The sequence below is a fragment of the Tauraco erythrolophus genome, chromosome 17 (assembly GCF_009769465.1).
Source record: "Tauraco erythrolophus isolate bTauEry1 chromosome 17, bTauEry1.pri, whole genome shotgun sequence".
In the NCBI taxonomy this organism is placed as follows: Eukaryota; Metazoa; Chordata; class Aves; order Musophagiformes; family Musophagidae; genus Tauraco; species Tauraco erythrolophus.
Genome location: NC_141481.1, coordinates 8,919,197 through 8,940,846, shown reverse-complemented (window position 1 = coordinate 8,940,846; position 21,650 = coordinate 8,919,197). Strand labels below are relative to the sequence as shown.

Genomic DNA, 21,650 nt, shown 5'->3' with positions numbered 1-21,650 from the left:
GGTCGGGGACCCCCCGCGGGGACGGGGCTCCCCGGCGACGAGCGGCCGCTGGAGGTCGCGGGCGAGCGGCGCAGGGACCCGCCAGCCCCCCCGGACCCGGCGGAAGGCGGAACCGGCGCCGTGCCCGGGCGGGCGGCTCCGGCTCCGGCTCCAGCCCCGGCAGCAGCAGCAGCGGTGGGGCGAGGAGGCGTCCAGGGCAGAAACCGCCCCGGCGCGCCCCTCCCGCCGGCGGCGCGGCCCGCCGGAGGCGTTCACCTTGCGCGGGGCGAGCGGGGCCGCATGGAGCAGCCCGGACGCGCCGCCCGCCTCCCCAGCGCCCCCCGCCCCGCGCCATGAAGCTGGTTTAGCCGCGGCGGAGCCGAGCGGAGCCCCGCACCGCCCGCCCGCCGCCCCCATGGCGAAGGAGAGGAGCAGGAAGGCGCTGGTGGAGCTGCTCCAGCGGCCGGGCAACGCGGCGTGCGCCGACTGCGCCGCCCCGGGTAAGGGAAGGGCAGGGCGAGGCGGGGGGGGGGGGGGCGCGGGCGGCGGCTGCACCTGCCCGCACGGCACCGCTCGGCTCGGCTCGGGGGGCTCTGCCCGCTCCGGCTGCGCCCCGCTGAGCGGCTGCCCGACCCCCGCCTCCTACCCACGCGGCGGGGGGGATGCAGCGGGGATGCTCCGGGGCAGGGCGGAGGGATGGGGATGCGCTGTCGCGGTATCCGCGGACCAGCCCCGGCCGAGGTACCCCCCTCCCAGCCCAGCTCCTCGCCCTGCCGTGGCAGCGCTGATGTCATCCCGGCAGGTCCCCGCGGTCTGCAGTGCAGCCCGGGTGTCGTTAAGCCTGCAGCGGGTGGGCGGGTGGCTGGGGGCTCTGGCTGGGGGGATGCCCTGGGCTGCTGGAGGCGGCTTGTCCTCCGTGTCCCCTCGCGAACAGCCTGGCTTTTGTCGCTGCTCCTGCCCTATCAGCGAGCGAACGGATGGGGGGAACTAGAAGCACTGCCGTGGGCATCCTGCCCACCGCCCTTTGCCCAGCCTGCCGTCGCTGAAACGTCCGTAGTGCTTTTCGTGCGCAGAGGGATGGAAATCCGAGCTAGGGGCATCCTCCTCGCCCTTCGGATAGTGAATTGTTGGAGTCGGCGTGTGAACGTGGGAAAGGCTTTGCTCTTGCTGAGCAGGGTCTGCATGGTGTGGTGGGACCTGCCTTTGAGAAAAACCTTAGAAAATTGCACAGCAAGTAACTTTCCTTTTTAAAAACAAAACAAAACAAAAACACCATATAGCCATATAGAAATGCCTAAATTTGTATTAGCTTGGGCAGGATGGCTCTGAAGAAGTGTAGAGAAAAGATATCATTTTCAGCCTCTCTCATTCTGTGTGTTAAAGAAAACCCAATACTTCAACCAAACCTTATTTTTCCAGCTATTGATTTATTTAGGATTTCAAGATCTATTGGATACCATCATCCAGCTCATACCTACCGTTACCAATGGTTTTATGTCCCTAATCGACATCTCAGGACACTGCAGTTCACTTTGAGATGCATTGTGTCCCCTGGTACCTGGCTGGAAAGGACAAAGAACTTTCTGCATAGTGTGAACCGCTTTGCAGCGCTGCGCTGCTCTGCCTGCCCCCACCCATCTGCTGGCTGTCCTTGCCCTGTAACTGTCCCGACCCACCTTTTAGGTGTCTCGCTGAGCACAGCTTGGGCTCACCGAATAGGTGTCTGTCTAAATTATTCCTTCCTGGAGAACACTTTACAAGCCTGGGCTGTTCAGATCAGTGGGGTAATTCTCTCTTGCCCTGTGTGTAATACACAGCCCCTCTGCAAAATGGGAAGTTTCTCAGCATCAGCAGGATGAAGCTGTAGGTCAATAAAATAGCTCATGTCAGGGAAAGAAGGTGGTTGTTAAAGGCTCCAAATGGGCTTGTAAAACAACAAAACTGTATTTTGCTTTTGGTGACATTTGCATTCAGAGATGTCACAGTGAATCTGAAACTTGGAGGGGAGAATGTGGGCCAGTGTCTTTTGTAACACAAGATGTGCTATATTAATATCGTTCAGCCTCTCTTCTGAACTGCAACGGCATTACTTCCCTGGGACTGGCTCTCTGTTTGTCAACCCAATTTCTTTAGCGATCACTTTGCTTCAGTTTCTTTGGCAAATGAGAGCTACTTGTGGTGCTGTCATGTGCTTGTCCACCTGGGAGTGACAATAAACTTGAGATGCCCAGGGCTACTTAACATGAGTTAAGATACATAAGTTGTGTCTGTAGATAATATACAAAATATTCAGGCTGAATTCTGGTGTTCATCCTGGGCAAGTGTGGCAGACCAGGTCTTTCTGGGTATGAGATAATGTGGAATGGGTGTCTAGAGAGCTGCCAGAATAGGGTGGAGGTATTTTGTTCTTTGCTGAGAAGTGGGATGCAAAGAAAGATAAAGGTGATAGCTGGAACTGGGGGTGGACAGCTAGACACAGGGAAAGTAGCAAAGCAGAGAAAATAAAGCACGAATGAAAGAGGGAGGGTGAGGAGAAGATGAGGGAAGCAGGGTGTACTTGTGCTTTCCCACATGTGTGTATCGTCATTCTGCTGATCTGGCACAGCTGGGGATAAGCAAAAGGTCAAGATCCCTGCTTTATTCTACTGCTTCTCAGGTGGGTGGGTTCCTTTCCCTGAAATCCCCAGTTAGTTCAGGATCCAGGAGAAGAGGTAGCCATTTAGCTCAGGGATACTGATAACAAAGAATAGGATGGGTCAGAAACATAATGGGGAAATTCTCTGTTAGTCACTTTAATTTGTGTATTTGGAAGCCAGCTGGGTTTTCTTTTGCTCTTGGAAATATTTGTTTCAGAAATCAGCCAGTCAGTGAAAGTTTAGGTTGTTTTTTTGTTTAGTTTTTTTTTTTCCTTGCTATGAAAAAAGGCTGTTTTCTTTTGTTACTGTTCTGGTGTAACAGTAGCTGTAGCCCTGGTGTAACGGCGTGTCCCAGGTATTATATACTCACGTAAGAAAAGCCTAGGTTCCCGGTGCAAGAGAGCTCGCGGCTTGGCGTCCTTGTGGCTAAGCTGTGACCGTGCGAAAAATCAAATCCCAGGCTGGGGAGGGAGTGTCGGGCGAGGCAGAGCTTTTCCTCCTTGGCTGCAGAAGTGACTTCGTTCCCTGCAGGGTCATCGCCTCTCCTCAGGGAGATCTTGGCAAAACCTGCTGATCACCTGGGTCTGGGCCAGAATTTGCCACTTCATCGTGACTGAGGATTATTTAATTGGCCAAGTCCTACAAGCAAGGCTGCTACATTCAAGATGTGTGTTCCCCTGGTGTGTGCACTTGCAGCTGGGTGGAACGTGGCGTCGAATGCGATCATCAGGGAGGTCAGGTCTGTGTCTTCCCAGGACCCGTGTGTGTGTCTGGCAGAAAAATATCTGGTGCGAAAGCAGAGCTTCCAGAAAATCCTTCTAGATTTTGAGGGCATGTCTCAGGTAGGGAGAACAGGCTTATGGTGGCCATGGCCATGACAGCTGGGAATGCAGGAAGGATGCTTAAGTAGAAACTGAAAATCAGAGTGGGAAAAAAAAACAACCCTGAGAGGTTACATTTTTCACTTGTAGGTTTTTTTTATTTTTAGTTTTTAAAGCTCCTAGTTAGGCTTTTATTCATTGTATCTTTACAAAAACCTTAATTTTCAATGAAAGGTTGTTTTGAATAAAAAATGTTTTAGTTGCAAAAACGTCTTCCATCTGTGATGAATAATGAGATTGCATTCGCTATGTCTTTGAGACTGCGGAGTGGGGTAGGAGCCACTGTAATAAAGTCGTTATCTGGGGCACTGGGTCCCCTGTCTTTGCACACTTCGGTGTGGGATTCAGGGTCCGAGATGTTGGTTTGCGGTGTGTTCGTTTCGGTGGGTTTAAAGATGTGTTTTCATAGGGAGGACAGCATGGTAAATTCGGTCTTAAGTGCAAACTGAGCAATCATCTCGCTGAATTGCTGGTGTGTAATGGCTTTCAATGTATTAGAATAATCTTTTTTTCTTCAAGACTAATGTGGCAGTTCAGCCTTTTCTTTTTTTCTTCCCCCTAAATGATTCTTTGTCTCAGGCAATCTTTCCTCACGTCATGAGACGGATGGTTATCTCGGGGCATAACAAGACCTTGAGTATTTCTCTCTTTATTCCATTTTCTGTGGCTTAGGCTTGTGTTTCCACAGAACGAGAATCATTTTACATTGTAGGAGGACAGTGAGTCTCTGAAGACAGAAGTGTAAATCCCATCAAAGCTATCCTGCAGTTTAAACCCTCTGGCAGCAGTTTACGTGGCTTGTTTTTATCATTTTCCTCTTTCTTATTTGGGATGGATTACTGGGACACAGACCGTGGGTAACATCGGGCTCTGCCCGAGGCTCGGAGGGGATGAGGGACGGAGAAAGAACAGAAGGCATGCAATGGAGTCTGGTATCAGAGCTTTGTGCTGCAAAGCTGAGCAGATCTGATATTTTGGTGAAACAGTGTATGTAAAAGCCTGAGGGTGGGTGGTGTGTGGCTGAGGTGGTTGTAAACACCTTTTCTGCAGTCCCAGCATCTTATTTCTAAAGCATGCAAAGCTTTTCCATTCCCTCGATGTCATGAAGTGAGGGCAGTGATGAGAGGGAAAGGCAGGAGTGCTGGGGGTTGCTTTGCTCAGGATTAAGGAGGGCACTGAAAATATTTGATCTCAACCTTCTCCTTCCCCTATCCACCTGGCCGGTCCTAAAAACACAGATTGGGAAGACAACTGAGTCATCGGGTCCTGCCTCGTGCCGTCATCCGCAACGACGTCTCCCCATCCCCTCGGCGGAGCGATGGGCTCTGCCTCGCAGCTCCTTCTCTCTCTCTTACCCCCACTGCCTCCTACTGCAAAGCTGTTCCAGAGCTTCGCCGCTCTAATGGCGTGAAAACGGGCTTTTCATTTTCAAGCTAAAAGTGGAAACTTGTTCCTGCACCTCCATTGTCCTCTCGCTTAAATAGTGGTGTGTTATATTTTTTTTTTTTTTTCCCCCAGGAATTTGCCAGCTCTTCTCCCTGGGCATAAGCAGAAGTGGAAGGGTAGGGAGTTAAAAAAATAAAAAAAAAAAAATCTTGTAGCAGTTGTGTTTAGCTCGATGCCACTTTCTGCAGGGGAAAAAGGACTTTTTGAAACAAAGGAGGTTTAATGGGACGGTGTTTTCTGTCTGGTCCTGATGCCTGGGTTGCAGCAGAGCCGTGGGCTGCAGACAGCGAGCAGAGGGGGCTGCTGAGACCTGCCAGCTGCAGAAAAAGACCTTGGCAAGTTTAGTGCCTTCACTGAAAAATTTTCCTACTCAGAGAGGAGTGTCAGTGGGAGGCTGTTTGGCTTCGGTTTTAACGTTTTTTATTGTTATTTTTAAACATGCATGACCAGGGTCTGTTTATTAACCTCCTAATCTTTCCCCAAAGTAAATAGCAACAGAACTCCAGTGCTGAACACGAGGTTCTTCTGGCTGGGGCATTTAGGGAATGGGCAGCAGCTGAGCGACAAGTAGAAAAGGCTTTTTGTTTGTGTTGATTGTGCTAAAATCCCTGTGATTATATCCTGTATCCTTGGACATGAGTTACCTTTCTAGTGCGGGATAAAAAAAAGGTTTTGGCTGCCTGGAGAGGTTCTCCTCTCCCTTCTAATTAGTCTTTATCGTCTCAAACAGGGGAGAGAGATCAGAAAAATCTGTTGAATCTCCATCCCAACAAAACACCAGCTCCCACCCAGCTGGTGTGGCGGGGATGCAGCCAGGCAGCTAATTAAGGGTCAATCATTTGTGTGCTGGAGGATGCATTAAGGGGGTATTGCTGTGCATCGGCCACGTTCTCGCAGATATTTGTCTTGGTCAGCAATATGCTGTGCTATATTTATAGTGATAACTGTGGTTTAAGGCAACAGGTGGAGCAGCAGCATCCAAGTAAGTTTTGGGATTCTCAAGTTCTGGCTCTTGTCTGGTGGCTACTTTGAACCCACTGCTGTTCTACTTCCTGTGATTTTATTTGTTAAATGAAACAAAGAATTCCACTGTCATCCCACCTCCAATCTTCTCTACTCTCAGTTTGTATAAATCATCCCATGTCTTTTGTTGGTTCTTCTTGTTGTCAAGGGAGAGGTTTCTGCCTCTCTGGTCTCATTAGACCCCCGTTGCAGTACTGCGTTCAGCTCTGGGGTCCCCAACATAGCAAGTACATGGACCTGTTGGAGCAGGTCCAGAGGAGGCCCATGAAGATGATCCAAGGGCTGGAGCACCTCTGCTGTGAAGACAGGCTAAGAGAGTTGGGGCTGTTCAGCCTGGAGAAGAGAAGGCTCTGGGGAGACCTTAGCAGCCTTCCAGTACCTAAAGGGGCCTTTAAGAAAGCTGGAGAGGGGCTTTTTACAAGGAGGTGTGATAGGACGAGGGGCAATGGCTTTAAACTGAAAGAGAGGAGATTTTGATTAGATCTAAGGAAGAAATTCTTCGCTCTGAGGGTAGTGAAACACTGCAACAGGTTGCCCAGAGAAGTTGTGGATGCCCCATCCCTGGAAGTGTTCAAGGCCAGGTTGGATGAGGCTTTGAGCAACCTGATCTCACGGAATATGTCCCTGTCCATGGCACTAGAACTAGATGATCTTTAAGGTTCCTTCCAACCCAAACCATTCTATGAATCTATGATTCTATGATTATTTTTCTGGATCCAGCCTTTGTTTTTGCCTCCTTGGGCTGTTCTTATGCTTAGTAATGTTGGGTTCAAGCTGCAGAATTCATTGTTGTGTGCACTGGGTTTTCCTGGGGCTTGTGGTGGCAAAGGGGGCTGGGGTGGGGAAGTTAATTTCTGAATTTAGCTCTGTTGCCCAAGTGTTTTAGTTTTACTTTGGATGCTTCTCTAAAATCTGGCTGTGCCTTCCCTTTCAGATGAACAAGATGGGGAAATACCACCCTGATGTCCTTATTCTGAGTTCAGTTTAGGTTTAATTAATTAAGTTCTATCAGGTTTTTATTTTGAAATAGATTATAATCTGTTTATAGGTGACCAGAAATCTACCACATTGGGCAGTGAAAGCCTTCTAGAGCTGACATTGGTTGTCCTGGAGCAATAATGCTGCAGGATAAGAGACTTTCTGCACTTACAGCAGTGTATTTGGTTTAATATTCCCCTTGCTCCTTGTTAGTCTTTATTCCTTTTGGCTTGACATAATGGAATAAAGTAATTTGTGTGGAACTTAGGCATGCCAGAAAGTTTTCATTAGGCTTCATGGCTGTTTGCTTGAAACTCTGGAGGCTTAGAAAAAAATCATCTTTTTTTGGGCAGTGCCCAAAGGTCCAGATTATGATATATTACAATTCTGGTGCACTTTTTTGGGCCCCAGATAAAATAAAATTACTGAACTCACCAGTAATGTCTAACATGGAGAATGTGTTCCAGCAGTTGAAGCATTTAGCAGCAAGGTGGAATTCAGCAGGCTATGGAGACCTCAGCTCGCTGCAGGGAGGTGTTCACACCACCAGCCCTACAGCCTGGGGACACTGGTCACTAAACTAGTGGTGCTGCCCCAAAACTCACTTATCTCATACAAAGACACATATTTGAATTTATTTGCATGTTCGATAAGATGTCTTATCTTGAAGCCTGCACTGGTGCAGTTGTTCGAAGAGTTGGTATCTGTTATTATGCCAAGGTTGGAGATCTCTGGTGTTACCTACCATGTTCCTGAGCTGAGAATTTTCCTTCTGGAAAGCAGAAATGAAGAGAGAGGGACTGTGATGTGCTTGGGGAGCAATGTAGCCATCAACAGCCCCAAGCCTCACAAAGGGCTTTGGAAAGCATCCCTGCAGAAGTGGGTGCTCACCCCAGCCAGCAGCCAACCGCCTGGGGATCTGTCACCAGTTCTTTCAGAAGATATAGGTTTCTTTGAAAATTACATGGTAAGTGCAGGGAGCAGGTGAGAAGGGAAAGCAGCATTGGCAGAGCCCTCCAGAAGATGGAGTCAGGGAATCCTCCACCCTCCTCCTTCTTGTCCACGGGCAGAGTGGTGGCACCAGGAGGCGGGATCACAGGGAGGCACCAGCCTGGGGGATTGTGTGGGTCCATAACCCTCTGGCTTGTTCAGACAATGCTTAGAAATTGCTTTTGGCTTTCAGCTAAAGTCCAGGGAAAGCCTGGCCTGGCTTGCTTTCTCAGTCAGATGTCTTCAGCTGGGAGAGCCAGAGCCATGAGAAATCTCTAATAAAGTTGTCAAGGGAGAGTGACATTTCAGAGAGACTTCCCACAGTAGATCAGTTGGTTCTGGGGGATTTCACTGCTTAGCAATTTTTGGATGTACGTTTCTTTTTTGGATGAGGCTAACTCAGCGCCTGAGGTGTTTGAACTCCCCTCCTGCCTGGTGTTCCCTTTGGCACGAAAAACAATTGCCAAATTTGTGTAGTTCTGGACCGTGGCTGACACAGGAAAGCAGCACACAACCGGCCGAGCATCTACAACTCTTACATCCCCCCGCTTGCCGCGTGATTTTGAACTTAAGAGATATGTATTTTTAAAACCAGAAGAGCAATGAAGAGGAAGTTGCTATTAATATATATGGCAGCAATGCAAACTGCTGGTATCGGGTCTGGTGAGTCGAGTGAAGGGTGCAGCTCTGTCACAGTATTCCTTGACGTTTTCTGTGTGGGATGCTGTTGGTGTTGGATGGACGTAGACCTTGGGTGTAGGCAGGAGAGGAAGCACTGAAAGGAAGGTGATCAGGAGGAGATAGCTAGCAGGTGTGGTTTTATTGAACAAGCTGAGGTCGTCTCTTCCAAGGGTTGGGTCACTGCTGACCCTGTCATCTCCATCGGTACAGTACTTCCTCTGAAGTACTGTCATCTTCTGGAAATCATGTGCATGTGTTCCTGCATATAGCCCACCTTTTGCTTTCTTAATTAGACATGGCTTGACATTGTGTGAAGTGGAGGGGATGCATGTTTAAGAGTCTGGTCGAAGGTTGGTGTCAGGAGAATGCTTTAAAGCCCCAGTTGTGATTGAAGCCCGATGCTTGAGGTGCTGTTTATCCATGTTGAGAAGAGACGGCTTGGGTATGAGTTGGCTCAGTGTACAGTAGAGCTGAAGTCTCCTCTATCTGAACCTGAGGATCTTCTTGCAGGATGTTCCTCCACCCAAGTGTGTCCTCATCCCTGGCTGGAGGAAGGTGTGACGTCTTCTGGTCCTGTCACACACAGCAGTGCAAGGCTTTCTTCTGTGAGAGGACTTTGGAAACCTGAGTCTAGGAATTTGCAGACAGTATGAAGAAATCCACCTGCATGCCTAAGAGAAATCTATTGACATGAGACAAATGTGGGGGCTTCTGCTGCAACCTGTGGAGGCCCATGTATACTTTGCTATCCATTTCCCTGAGTTGGGCACTGCTTTGATCAGATCTCATTACTCTGGGAAGGCTTGAAGCATGGTTATCATGGAGTGGCTGTGCCAAGTGCACGGAGCCGGTGGCCACATTAGCCCCCAACTCCAAACTTCGCTGCCATAGCTTCCTCTTCCTCATCACTGCTCTGTGGCCACCGTGTTCTCCAGACCCTCGTGCCATTCCTCATGCCTGATTCTCTGCGTGGAAGTCAGAGATGGGTTTTTCAACAAGAGACTCCGACGCTTTCACCTTGCCTGACTCGCGTCGTTTGGTCCCATGGTCCTGGGCTACCACGGGGCAGCAGTGCTGCACCTTGGACTGTTTTTTTGGTAGGAAGTTTGGCAGGTCCCAGAATTCAGTTACAGCCACGTGTTCGGAGATGGGAGAGGACAATGTGAGGAGTTAAAACACAGAAACGTGCGTGAGCGTGTAAAACTCTTGATTCTTGTTGCCAACCAGTAACTGGCAGCAATCTTTGCGACTGGAATAAGTGGGGGTGCCAGACCTTGGGGGTGGCGTGGAGCTGAGTCACCCATCATTGTGGCAGGAGTGGGGTGAGGGTGCAGGGGTCGAGGCCGGTGGGGCAGAGCACCCTGTGTCCCCGCTGGCACGGCTGGGTGTGGGCAGCATTTGGTTGCTGCTGCAGTGTGCTTAGGTCGACTTGACTGGTTTTGTATTTGCCAGGCCTGAACTGTAGATATTGGGGTCTTGCGTGAGGATGAGAGACCATGTGAAACAGCAAAAAACCACCTTGGTTTCTGGCTGCTGGTCCCAGCCCCGTGCCGAGGGAGCTGCTGCTGATGGGACTTGCAACTGCTTGGGAATTTGCTCCCCTCTCCTGGGCGGGCACCCGGCCACCTCCGGTGAGGCTGCTCGTTTTGCTCCTGGGTTTGTATCTGAACACCACCACCTCTGGGGAACCAAATCCATCTTCTCCAGGGTGTGCTGGGGGAGGTTGGTGGCCGTCCCTGTGGGCAGGGGCTGGTAGCAGACCTCGATGCCCCATGCAGAGGAGCCTCATTGCTCACGCCAGCCTGCTCCGGCTGCGCTGACATAGCCAGACCATTAAATATGTATAAGGAGGAGAAAGCACGTTCCCTTGCTTTTTATAAATAATTGCTGTGCTGTGAGGAGCGAGCGTTTAGCGTAATTACTGCGGGGGAATAAACAAACTAGGATGGTTTGTCAGAAAAGAGGACCTGCCCTTACCCCTCAACAGCCCAATGCGATGGGGTGGCTGGTGGGGGGTCCTACTCATGTGGGTTTGGGGGAGAATGGGGTGAGGGGACCTCCGTCGGGAGCGGGCGGAGGATCTCGTGGCTGACGGTGACTTGCGAGGAAGCTCTTTCTGCTGAGGCAAAGCTGGAATAGCAGGCGCTGACATTTGCCAGTCGGAGTTCAAACAAAGATCCCTGTATGGGCTTTAGGAGCGAGGCAGAGCCAGGGACACTGGTGGATGTGTCCTGCTCCCGGCCCCTGCCCTCCTCCGGTTCCTCTCCATCTCCCCGCGCTTCAGGCAATGGCTCTCCCGAGGAGGAATTTGGAGGCGATGGACTTGTGTTTAAAGTGCTTTGTCTGAGACGTCAGCTCGGGGCTGTAAACAGCGCGTGGTTTTGCTCAGAGAAAGTACAGAGCTGCCAGTGGCAGCGTTTTTCCATTAAGGCGAAGGCTGCAAATCTCCTGGCATGGAGGGCTGTGCTGCTGGGCAGCCATAGCTGTGGGAGGAAAGTCTCTCTGCAGAGCACTCGCCATTGTACGAAAAAATAAAAAATGAAATAAAAAATGGCAAGGCAAGGGAGCAGTGTAACGGGTTCCCTGAGCTCTTTGTTTTAATTGCATCGTTTCTGTTCCACCCCGTGCTTGGGTGGGATTTGCTGATGAGAGATTCACCTCGTCATTTTGTGTGAGCATGGAGTCAGTTTTGGAGGTCTCAAACGAATGCAGTTCTCTGTATGTTGGGTTTTCACGAATAACTGCTGCACTTGAGATGGCAAACCTGTAAATTGTTGGTGTAATTGGTGTGACTATCAATATAAATGAACATGTACCTGTATTTTGCTTGTGCATTGATTTGATGCCTTTAAAATCAGGGATCTCGGACCTGGTGACTCCTGAACTCCCCTGCCATGCCCTGTCCTGCCCCATCTCTCCTTCCTGCTGCACTGAACCTGAAGACCAACCCAGTGCAATTCTCTCTTTCTTTCTGTCTTTCAGACCCAGACTGGGCATCCCACAGCCTAGGGATCTTCATCTGCTTGAATTGTTCAGGAATCCATCGCAATATTCCCCAAGTCAGCAAAGTGAAGTCGGTCCGTCTGGATGACTGGGATGATGCTCAAGTGGAGGTACGCGCGTCTGAGACTTGAAGTACCGGGGAGTTTGGGTCAAAGCTGTAAAACAGAGTCCTTTATGAAGATGCCACAACAAATGTGATTTCAGAAAGCATGTCTAGATAATTCCTGAATGTGGGAATGAGGACCATGATGCTGGTGGAGAGATGGAATAGCCATTTCATGAAGAAGTGAGGGTTTCCCCCTCACCTATGAAAAATAGAGCGTGTATAAATTACTATTTTTAAATGAATTGCCTTCCATTTCTCACGTTACCTCTAACCTAGACTAGATGACAGGCTAGACCTCTAGTCTACCACCTCTGCCCAACTCGGCTGTTTCTGACTTTGTTCCGCTTAGCGTGGAAGACTCTCTTAAACTCACATCTTGAAGAACTGAACCCTCCCAGTACAAATTCTCTCTGTTTATGCAACACACCTGCCTAGGTTTGGATGATGGTGCTAGAGACAAGCCTACCCAGAAAACCTGGCTGCTTTGACTCTTGGTGTCTTTAAAGGCATGAAAAACGCTATGAGGCATTGATCTTTATCTTGTATGTTGTAGATTTGAGGTTTTTCTGAAAGCCACAGCTCGTGGAGTCATGTGTTTTATAAGGAAAATAGGCCTTTGTGTTGCATGGGTTTTCCCTTCCCTGATTTTTTTTTTTTTTAGAATGGATTGATTATGTAAACTTGAGAAGCTCAAAAACATGAAAATAATGAAAAAAAGTCTGTGGGGGGCAAGAAAAAGCTTAGCTGCTTGTTACGCTTCTATGCTTTGCATTTGATACAAGACAGAATATATTTAGCCTGGCTTCCTGGAAAAGGATGGGTTTTTTACACTTATAAAGTGGTTTTCATTAAATAAAGTTTATGAATAGGGAAATACGTGGTTTTGTTTGCAGTGTTCTCAACTAGCCATGTTTATGTGAGATCAGAAGGAAAGGAGGGTTGTCAGGGCAGACAGAATTTTTGAATTTATTTATTTATTTATTTATTTATAATACTTTAAGGTCCTTTCAAATTATTATTTATTTATTTATTTGTAATACTTCAGGCTCCTTTCTGAGGTTGCTGGCATGGCTTTGCAAAAATAAAATTGTCGTTTCAGAACAAGTGATGTGGTTCAAAGCGAAGGGCCTATTGTCAGAGACCTTGCTGGAGCTGTAACACCTGGAGACTTAAAGTTAGTGTCAGGTTTTGCTCCCTGGTTCCTTAATTTCTGTGCTGGATTCCCTGGGAGCCATCTCATTCCCATGCCTGTGAGTGGGCAGTGCCACCATGTGCTGCCTTCTGCTCCCGTGGGGACCAGTGGATATTGTGCACGTGTGACTGGGGCACGCACCTGTCCTCAGTGTCACATTAAACTGTGGGAGCCCTGGCAAAAATAATCAATATTAATTTCTGAGCCCAGGTTTGCAGGCACAGCCCTTACAGCATCCCTTCTGTGCACAGTCCTGGGGAAGCCTCTCAGTACATGAACAGAGGCTCCATCCCAATAATTTTACTGCTCTCTAGAAACAAAAGAGGACAAGGAAAAATGCTATTGATGTTTTTTAATTATTTCTGGTTTTTCTCTTCTTTTCACAGTTTATGGCCTCAAATGGAAACAATGTAGCAAAAGCAAAATATGAATCTAAAATGCCACCGTTTTATTACAAGCCAACATTTCTTGACTGTCAGTAAGTAAATACCTTTGCTGGTAAACACCATTTATTTGTTTGTGCAGCTGCAGCCTCTGTAATGTTTTAGTTTCAGGATAAGTGGTTTTTTTACTTTTTTTCTAGCCACAAAGGAGGTTTCATTTATAAAAAGCTCTGAAAATCTTTGTTCTTCTGCACGCATATGGTAGAGTTTATACTGCGTGTGGGATCTTATTTAATAAGTACAGTTGAGACGATGCAGGGAAGTCAATAGTTTGTTCCCCAGACTCTTCCAAGTTTCTAAAGCTACAGAAATGCCAATTTCTACCCATTGATTTCCTCTGCCTTTTCAAATAGTCCTTCTGCATCAAAAAAGAACTTGCTTATCTGCTGTATGAGATGCTGGGCTACTTGAAATACAGAAATACTGGGGTTTAGTGACAGTGGTGGATTTTTTTTTTTCTGCCAAAGTGACAAATAACATCCTGGAGAAGAAAAGGCTCCGGGGAGACCTTCTAGCAGTCTTCCAGTACCTAAAGGGACCTGCAAGAAAGCTGGAGAGGGGCTTTTTACAAGGGTGTGTGATAGGACAAGGGGCAATGACTTTAAACTGAAAGAGGGGAGATTTAGGTCAGATGTAAGGAAGAAATTCTTTGCTCTGAGGGTGGTGAAACACTGCAACAGGTTGCCCAGAGAAGTTGTGGCTGCCTCATCCCTGGAGGTGTTCAAGGCCAGGTTGGATGAGGCTTTGAGCAACCTTATCTCGTGGAAGGTGTCCCTGTCCATGGCAGGAGGGTTGGAATGAGATGATCTTTAAGGTCCCTTCAAACCAGACCGTTCTACGATTCTATTACTACTAAGGATGGAGAAGCAAGACTTTCACCTGGTTGTCATTGGTAGGAGAAACACAGTTTTAGGGGATTTTTGTTGTGTTTGATCTCAAGTCCCAGTTAAATTCAATTAGGTGTTGCACTCCAGCTGTAGCTGCTGCTTCGTCCTCGCAGGGCAGGGGCCTATTTGATATCCATGTCATTTAAATCATTCCCAGGAGCAGAGTCCTGGTTCTTTCCCATGCCCCGTCCCTGCTTGAGGGGGTGCAGAGCTCGTGCTGGGCGAGTCTGGCTGGAAGTGGGACCGGTCCCTCTGCAGCTTGGAGCGTCCTGAGATCTGGGTGCAAATCCCACCCAGCTCCCCTTGTACCGGTCAGGCTGAGAGGCAGCGAAAGCTCATGCTGCAGCTCCGGTGGCTTGGAGACCACAGGCATCTTCATTCCTTCTGCTTCGGGCTGGCAGAAACGTCTGCGGCTGCTTCAGAGCTGGTTGATTTGGCTTCCTTTGGTAATGCAGCTCAGGCTTTGCCTCTGTGATGTTTTTCTTCCTCTGTCCTGCGGTGCAGTCGCGCTCCGGGGAGCTATGCCGAGCGGTGGCGGAGCTCCAGCCGCAGCCGTGTCCGTGCCCGAGCTGCCTGCCAGCACAGAGGGATGGCGCTGGGGCAGCCGCTCTGTCCGCAGCCCTTCCCGGTGCCGAGGCACGTGGCCGGGCTTGTAACCGGTGAGAAACAGGACTGAGGGGGGTTAAGTATTTTTTTTCTTGTTTCTTTTTATTATTATTTTTCAAATTTTGTTCTCAGTTGGGAGGATGAGGCAAGGCTAACCTTCCTGCAAGCTGCTGCTTGTGGGCCGATTTCTATCCCTTTTGTGCTCCCAACTCGTGTCTGTTTTGCACTGGGACAGTTTTCAGGCTGGTCGCCCTGATTTCTGAACTCTGCTCATGTAGGCGTTCTCCGGCCCGGCGGCGGGATAGATGCCACCTCTCGCAGTAGCAGATCTTGCTCGGACACTGCTGCGGTATGAGCAGCTGTGGGTACGTTGCACGTTGGGAATGTTTTGAGGATGATGTGCCAGGCTGTATTTTTCTTTCTCTAGTTAGAGGCTCTCTGTGCCTTTCAACACATACAGGCTGAACAAGAGCCGGGGAGTGCTGCTTTTCGGAGGGGTGTATATTTAGCTTTCTCCCCACCTCGCTGCAGTCCGGTCGCTGCAGCAGCACAAGTCGTTCCCAGCTCGCAGCCCCAGGTGGCATCGCCATGGATAGCACCTCCACCCAGCACTGGCACCGTGCCGTCGTGTGCCTACCCACGTTCTGCAGCAGCAAGAAGTTTTGATGCTTCTAATTACGACAGCCCATGTTGGCTGGCTGCAGGGACTGGGCAGGCTTTGGGGGAGCTGCCCGCAGACTCAGCGTGACAGGATGCTAATGCACAAGCTGTAATAAGGACAGGCTGTTTCTTTGTTTGAAGCTTCTTAATTTTATAATGCTACTTCTGGAATCCCTCTGCAAAGTTCAGAGCAAGAGGGAAAAAGTGCTCCAGCACCAGCTTGTCCTTTTTTCTTCTCCCCTACAATGTTGTGTTTGACTCCTTGGGAAATACGTAGTGTTTGCCTGCAGCATCTGGCTTCTGCATCCTCCAGAAACCCCATTGTGGCTTCCTTGCTCTGTCAGAAACTTGGCGAAGGTTAGAGAAGTTGGAGGGGTGCTTTGGAATTGCCCAGGGAAAGTTTACCAGCTGTACATAGGCAAAAAAACCCACCCAACCCCCCAAAAAAATCCCCTTCTGTCTTCTCCTCTCGTCTTCTGTCTGCCAGCAACTTGGCCCATGCATCAGGAGCAGTGAGCAGAGCAGCCAACTTCTGTACCACTGGGAAGTCCCCGAGGCTGAAATGAATCCCAGACTCTGGGATATTCCTGCTCCACCACAGCATTGGCCCAAAGAGCCTTGGGTGTGGAGCTTAAACCACAAAAACCCTCTTTGGATGGTCACAAGTGGTCACAGCCGAGCTTTGTACACCACAGCAGCAGACTGAGAGTTGTAAAACCAGCTATTTCTGGGGCAGATGGCACGCTGCAAGCACATGGCTGAGTTCTGAGTCACCAGTGAGCAACAGGGCTAGCATCGCTTTTGAGTAAAAGCAAAGGAAAAAGGCTTTGTTCAGCTGTATGATTGACTGCAAACTGATAGAAGACGATGGAGACAAGCTCTTACTGGGCTTTTGCAGTTCTGGAAGTACATCCATGTCCCTACCCAATACTTGATGGCAGTTTCTGTTGCTTTTTTTGCTTGTTTTGGGAACACAGAGCACCATTCTGCGGAACTGTGTATGAGCTGCAGTGCGTTGCTCTGCTCCTCTCTGTGCTTCCCTAAGTGGGAGCTACATCTGCTCCTCATGCAGAACACTGAAATATACTGACTGCCGGTACATTTGAGTGCCTTGGTAGGAAAATGGGGCAGAGTGAGTTGTACTGCGTAGTTGTCTTATCTGGAATGAGATAAGACATCAGTCAGAGAGAGGATGCATCTCAGTGAGGCTCTCATCTTGAGGAGTCATCTGAAGAAGACCAGTTATTAGCAGAAGTGGCTCATTGTATTACAGTCTGATTAAAATGTGTGGAGATAAAATCGCATAGTAAATCCCTGTGGGTTTTTTTTGTCTTACTTTATCACTTAAATTTTGGTTCATTTGGTAGAGGAGCTGCCAAGCCCACCACCTCAGTCTGGTGTCTGAAGGTCAATCTGGCCCACTCCCCTCCCATGCACAGGGCGTAATGATGGTCAAGGATGCAAACTCCTCACCTGGTCTCCTCTTCCTCTGTCTCCTCCTTTTGCTGGTAGATAACAGATAAACTTCTTTAATGCTCCGACTTATTGGAGACTTTAATGGTCTCCTGCTTCTTAATAAGGGTCTTCGGATTTTACATCCATGGCTTTCAAAAGTGCTTGATGTCTTGGGTATAAAGCTCAAGGTGCTGCAGTGTGGCTTCCCGAAGAGGCTGCTCATCAGTTCCGAAGTGGTGGAGCCTCCTGTGGTGGCTCAAGCTGGACATGTGGCCTTGAAAGTCTGTGCCTGACCATCGCTCTGCCGTCAGCCAAGTGCCTGCTCCTTCAGTCCCAACCGGCCGCGGGGTCTTCTCTGCTTGTCGTTCATTTTCTCTTCGTTGTTAGCTTGTAGGCCCGTTAATTCATATCGATTCCTTTAATTTCTGAAGGAAATTGCTACAAGGTTAAGATAGTACTGACACAGGCCATTTCCTTTATGTTTTTAATCTGTGTTTAACCATTCTGAAAAATTGCGTTGTGGTGAACTGGACCGTGCACGTAAAACAATCAAACAAAAAAGGAACCAGTTAGCATTTTAATTGAGCATGATATGATTTTGCCTACTCAAATTCAGCTTTAACTTCTTCAGGCCCATAACGTGAGATTTTTATGCCTTGATAGTCAAACCCCCCATCTTTTTGCTCTCCTACAGAAGCTTGCTTGTTGGCCACAGGTCTTGGACAGGTGGATGTCACATCACTCCCGGGGCTCTGCAAGCTGGGGTGATGCACAAAGCGCCTGGAAGAAGCCCCTCAGCTCTCTCAGGTCTCCACAAAGCCATTTAAAAGCAAGTCCTCACAGCAAGGACTTACCAGATAGGAAAAGATGCGGAGGCGGAGTGTGAAGCTAGACAGGCTTTTAATCTACGCTGCAGTGGCTCTCCTCGCAGTCTGAGCAAAAATTTGGACTCGGACTTAAAATTTCATTAAAACAGTTGTTTGACAGAAACTTGGCTTAGCTGCGTCCACAGAGCTGCCTGTGGAAAGCAGATTGGTTTTTGCTGGAAAAACCTCTGACAAATTCCAGAAGCTACAAATTTGTGGTTTGGAAATGGCGTTCCTGGATGACATTCTTTTCTTTTGTCTTTGTTGGACTCGATGGTGGCTCACAAGGATGCGATCAGAGGGTGGCAGTGGTTGGTGGTTGATGTCTTTTGGTCCACTTTTGCCTCTGGCTGGAGCTCCTTGACTGTTGTAAGTCTCCAAAAAGCCGTAGCAGCCATGCAGTGTCTGTAGAGTGCGCACCGTAGTGTGTCCCAGGAAAGCCAGCCCAGCTGAGGGTCTTGGGTAACAATAAATTGGAGGCTCTGAATTTGGCTGGCCAGCACTCCTCCACAGAGCGCAATGAAGCCATGCAGCCGTGGTTTGATATTAAACTGCTCGAACAGCTTTTCCCACAGTGGTTTTTTTCTGCGAGTAAAAGGCTTTGAGGATGTGGGACCAAGATAAAACAGCTCCACTGGCTTCTTCTGAAACCTTCCTTGCTGGTCCTTTGACAGAGAGCACTTGTTTTCGTGTGGGTGGCCAGGCCAGCAAACAAGTACCTAAAATGAGATTTGGAGCTCTTGGTGTTGGCGGTGCTTTGTTGACCTCTGGACCTGCTGCCTCCCCAGTGCAGCACAGTCCTGTTCCATCTAGGGGATGAGTTTTCCCTTATTCTATTGAAAATGTGGATTTTCCTTCGGATTTTGTTTTTTTGGTAGGGTTTGTGGTTTTTTTTTCCTTTTCTCCCAGGTTTTTATCTTGATAATTACAAAGACATTTCTGTTCTAATTGCCAAAAAAATGACACATTCCCTGTAAGCAGCAGCCTGCCATACTTTAGGTGGGCTGCTAAAGCTTTTGGAGTTGATCCCAAAAGCTGTGCATCTCTGCGGTTTAGGAATGATGCACTTACATTTTTTCTAACAAACACGAACGGCGTATTTGCTACATTATCCCATCACCAGAAATGCAATAAAATGCCACGAGGCTGTTGCTATAGTCCTTTCTGTTCACAGAACTCCGGTCAAAATCAAAGAAGGGGTTTGGATGGAGGGTCCTGCATTTGCCACATGATGTCCACCAGGGCTGTTTGCATACGTATTAACCTCAGGAAAAAATACACTTCAAATAAAACACAGCAACAGATGTTTAAAAGGCTTCTGGATTCTGGAAGCACACTTAAAAGGAAATGGAGATCAGGCCTGAAGTCCACTGAAAATGATGGAGAGGCTGTATGTCTCAAGAGACCTTTGGATGGGCCCTGTCCTCCGATTGTTCTGAGATCCCAGGACAAATTCCCGCTCCTGTTTAAATTCATCCAATCTATGCCAGTGAAATTAGGATTTAATGCCAGACTCAAAAGCAGCTTTTAATGGCAGGATTGCCTCCAGTCTGTGACAGTGAGCGTGGTCAAGTCCTTGCTTAACTTCTTGGTTGCATTGAAGAGAGATGCTGGACTCCTCACTGCCCTTGCTGGGTTTTTGTTTCGATTTCTTTTGCTGGAGTTCTTCTGCTTTCTATAAATAACCACTGCGGCAGAAGCTGCAGCTACTGGCCTTGCACTGAGTTGTCCTAAGCGTGGGCTGCTCTTGGGGTATCTTGTTTTTTTTTGAAATTATTGCTGAAAGAGCCTGGGTTTGTGATGATGGTGTGTGAGCTGTTGAGAAGTGCTTGCTGTGAGCTGGGAAAGCGGCACGGCTGGAGCCCTGTCTGCCGTGGGCGTTGCCATCGGAGCCACTCGTGTTCTGGCCCAAATGCTGGCAGAGGTTATTGAGAGCATTTAGCAGCTTCTCAGGATACCCGTTTGGGTGAGGTGCCTCATGGCTACCTGGTTTGCACTCACACAAAAGCTGTGGAGATATCGAACCACCGCTGTTGACAGCGTCACGGGAAATAAATCGCTGCAGAGCGGTGTTCCCTACGGCGGGAGACCAGCAGAGTGTATCTGTTGTAGTATTTGCATTATACAGCAAGAGTATTTTCCCACTGCTGCACATGAGCCTTAATTTATACTGTATTTAAACATTCGTCCTGGAAGGCTGACTTTCAGAGACTCAGAACAGCTGCAGCTCCTGCTGAATCCACCAAAGTCAGCTGGAGCCGAGGGTGGTGTGAATTTTCTCCCTTCTAGTCAAATCCCTAATCGTCATGTTGAAAAGGTCCAAGTTTGGCTACTTGTGATAACATGCTGCCTGCAGCAGCCAGGCTGGAAAAATTGCAAGAAGGGGAACAAATTTAAGTATTTGTGTTGATTTTATGATTAAATTTCTGTAGCTTTCTTGATAAGCGGCAGAAGTATTAGAAACAGGCAATTAAGTGCTACCTTTTGGGTCATCAGTCTTCTATATTTGCAGGCTACCGTGTTGTAGGGATTGGATCCAGAAGACCCCCCTTGCACACCTCTACAAAATGCATCTGAACATCCTGAGATGAACTGAAGATGGGTTGTACCCAAACCAGAGCGTGGTGCGGGGTGACAGCAGAGGGAGATGAGTGTTCATCTTCAAGGATTCAGTCAAACTTGCAGTTGTGTGTGTAACAACTGAAGATCAGTCATGAAAACAGGAACAGAAGGGGGAAAGGCAGAGTTGGTGCATTATTTCTGTTACAGCAGAAGCTCACAGTTGAGTTTTGGGTGCAGGGAAGCTGCGGTGCTCCCTGAGCCTTGTGGGAGAAGGCTGGTGCCCCAACCAAGGAGATGAAACAATAGCTGGGACAAAGTATATGGAATTATTTCCTCCTTTACTGCCAGGAAACCAATTATAGCCACACTTCTCATTGAATAGTGTCTTGCAGATTTGATGAACATGTTTGCTGTACCTGCAGATGAATTTTCATAAGCAATGTTAGTACACTTACCTTCTTTGAGCATTTCTGGAATGCGTCTGTTGAAAAGATAGAATTAAATTTGCGTAGTCAGCAAAAAAGGAAAGGTAGTTAAGCCTATCAACAGTTTTCATTGATGGAGAAGTTGATGTGTTGAAGTGTAATGGGTTTTACAGAGCACGCCCAGTGCTGGGGGATCTTTTACTGTCACCAGTGTAGGCCACTTCGAAATGTCTGCTGTGAAGCTGGGATGACACATGCCTTTATTTCTGCATGTGATTTCTGCCTGCTCAGGCTATTTAAGTTTCTAGGGCAATTAAGAACTAAGTGCAGTTAAAAATGGTTTGAAGCAATTTCTAGCATGTTCTAGATCTGAACTACTTCATCAGTTGAAGTGCTCATGCTAAAATAAAATAGCAAAAAGGTATTTATAATCTTTGGGGTATTTTTTCCTGTTTGGAAGTTAAGGTCTCAGTGTATAAAACATTGGTATCATTTTCAATGTGAAAAGTAAAGGACTTCATGATAGGCATGTTTCCTGTCATGTGTCGTGGATTTCTTTCTTAGGCTTAGCAGTACATGCTATGAATTTGGCAGAGCTTTTCCAGGTGGGTTCTCACCACCCTCCAGTGTTTGAGTCCTGTGTTCCACAGGGCTCAGCCCTCACATCCACACCCAGCCATGTTCTCCTGGTCTTTTTGAGGCTTCTTCACTTTTCACACCCCAGTTCCTTCCAGGAGGTTGGCTAGGGCCTGGGATATGACTGTCCTACATCCCTTTCATTTGGAAGAGGCCACCTGTCACTTGAATTCCTGTTGTTCCTAGTCTGGGAGG

The 21,650-nt window shown here is 48.4% G+C and overlaps 1 protein-coding gene across 1 annotated transcript in view; it reads left to right on the top strand.

Annotated features, from left to right (window-relative positions):
• Positions 1-394: 394 nt before the first annotated feature.
• Positions 395-21,650, top strand: part of ADAP1 (ArfGAP with dual PH domains 1) — a 58,779-nt gene continuing 37,523 nt past the window's right edge. The window contains exons 1-3 of the mRNA XM_086622113.1: positions 395-479; positions 11,597-11,727; positions 13,302-13,393. Of these exons, the coding sequence (XP_086478239.1) occupies positions 395-479; positions 11,597-11,727; positions 13,302-13,393 (308 nt within the window). The remainder of the gene's footprint in view (positions 480-11,596; positions 11,728-13,301; positions 13,394-21,650) is intronic.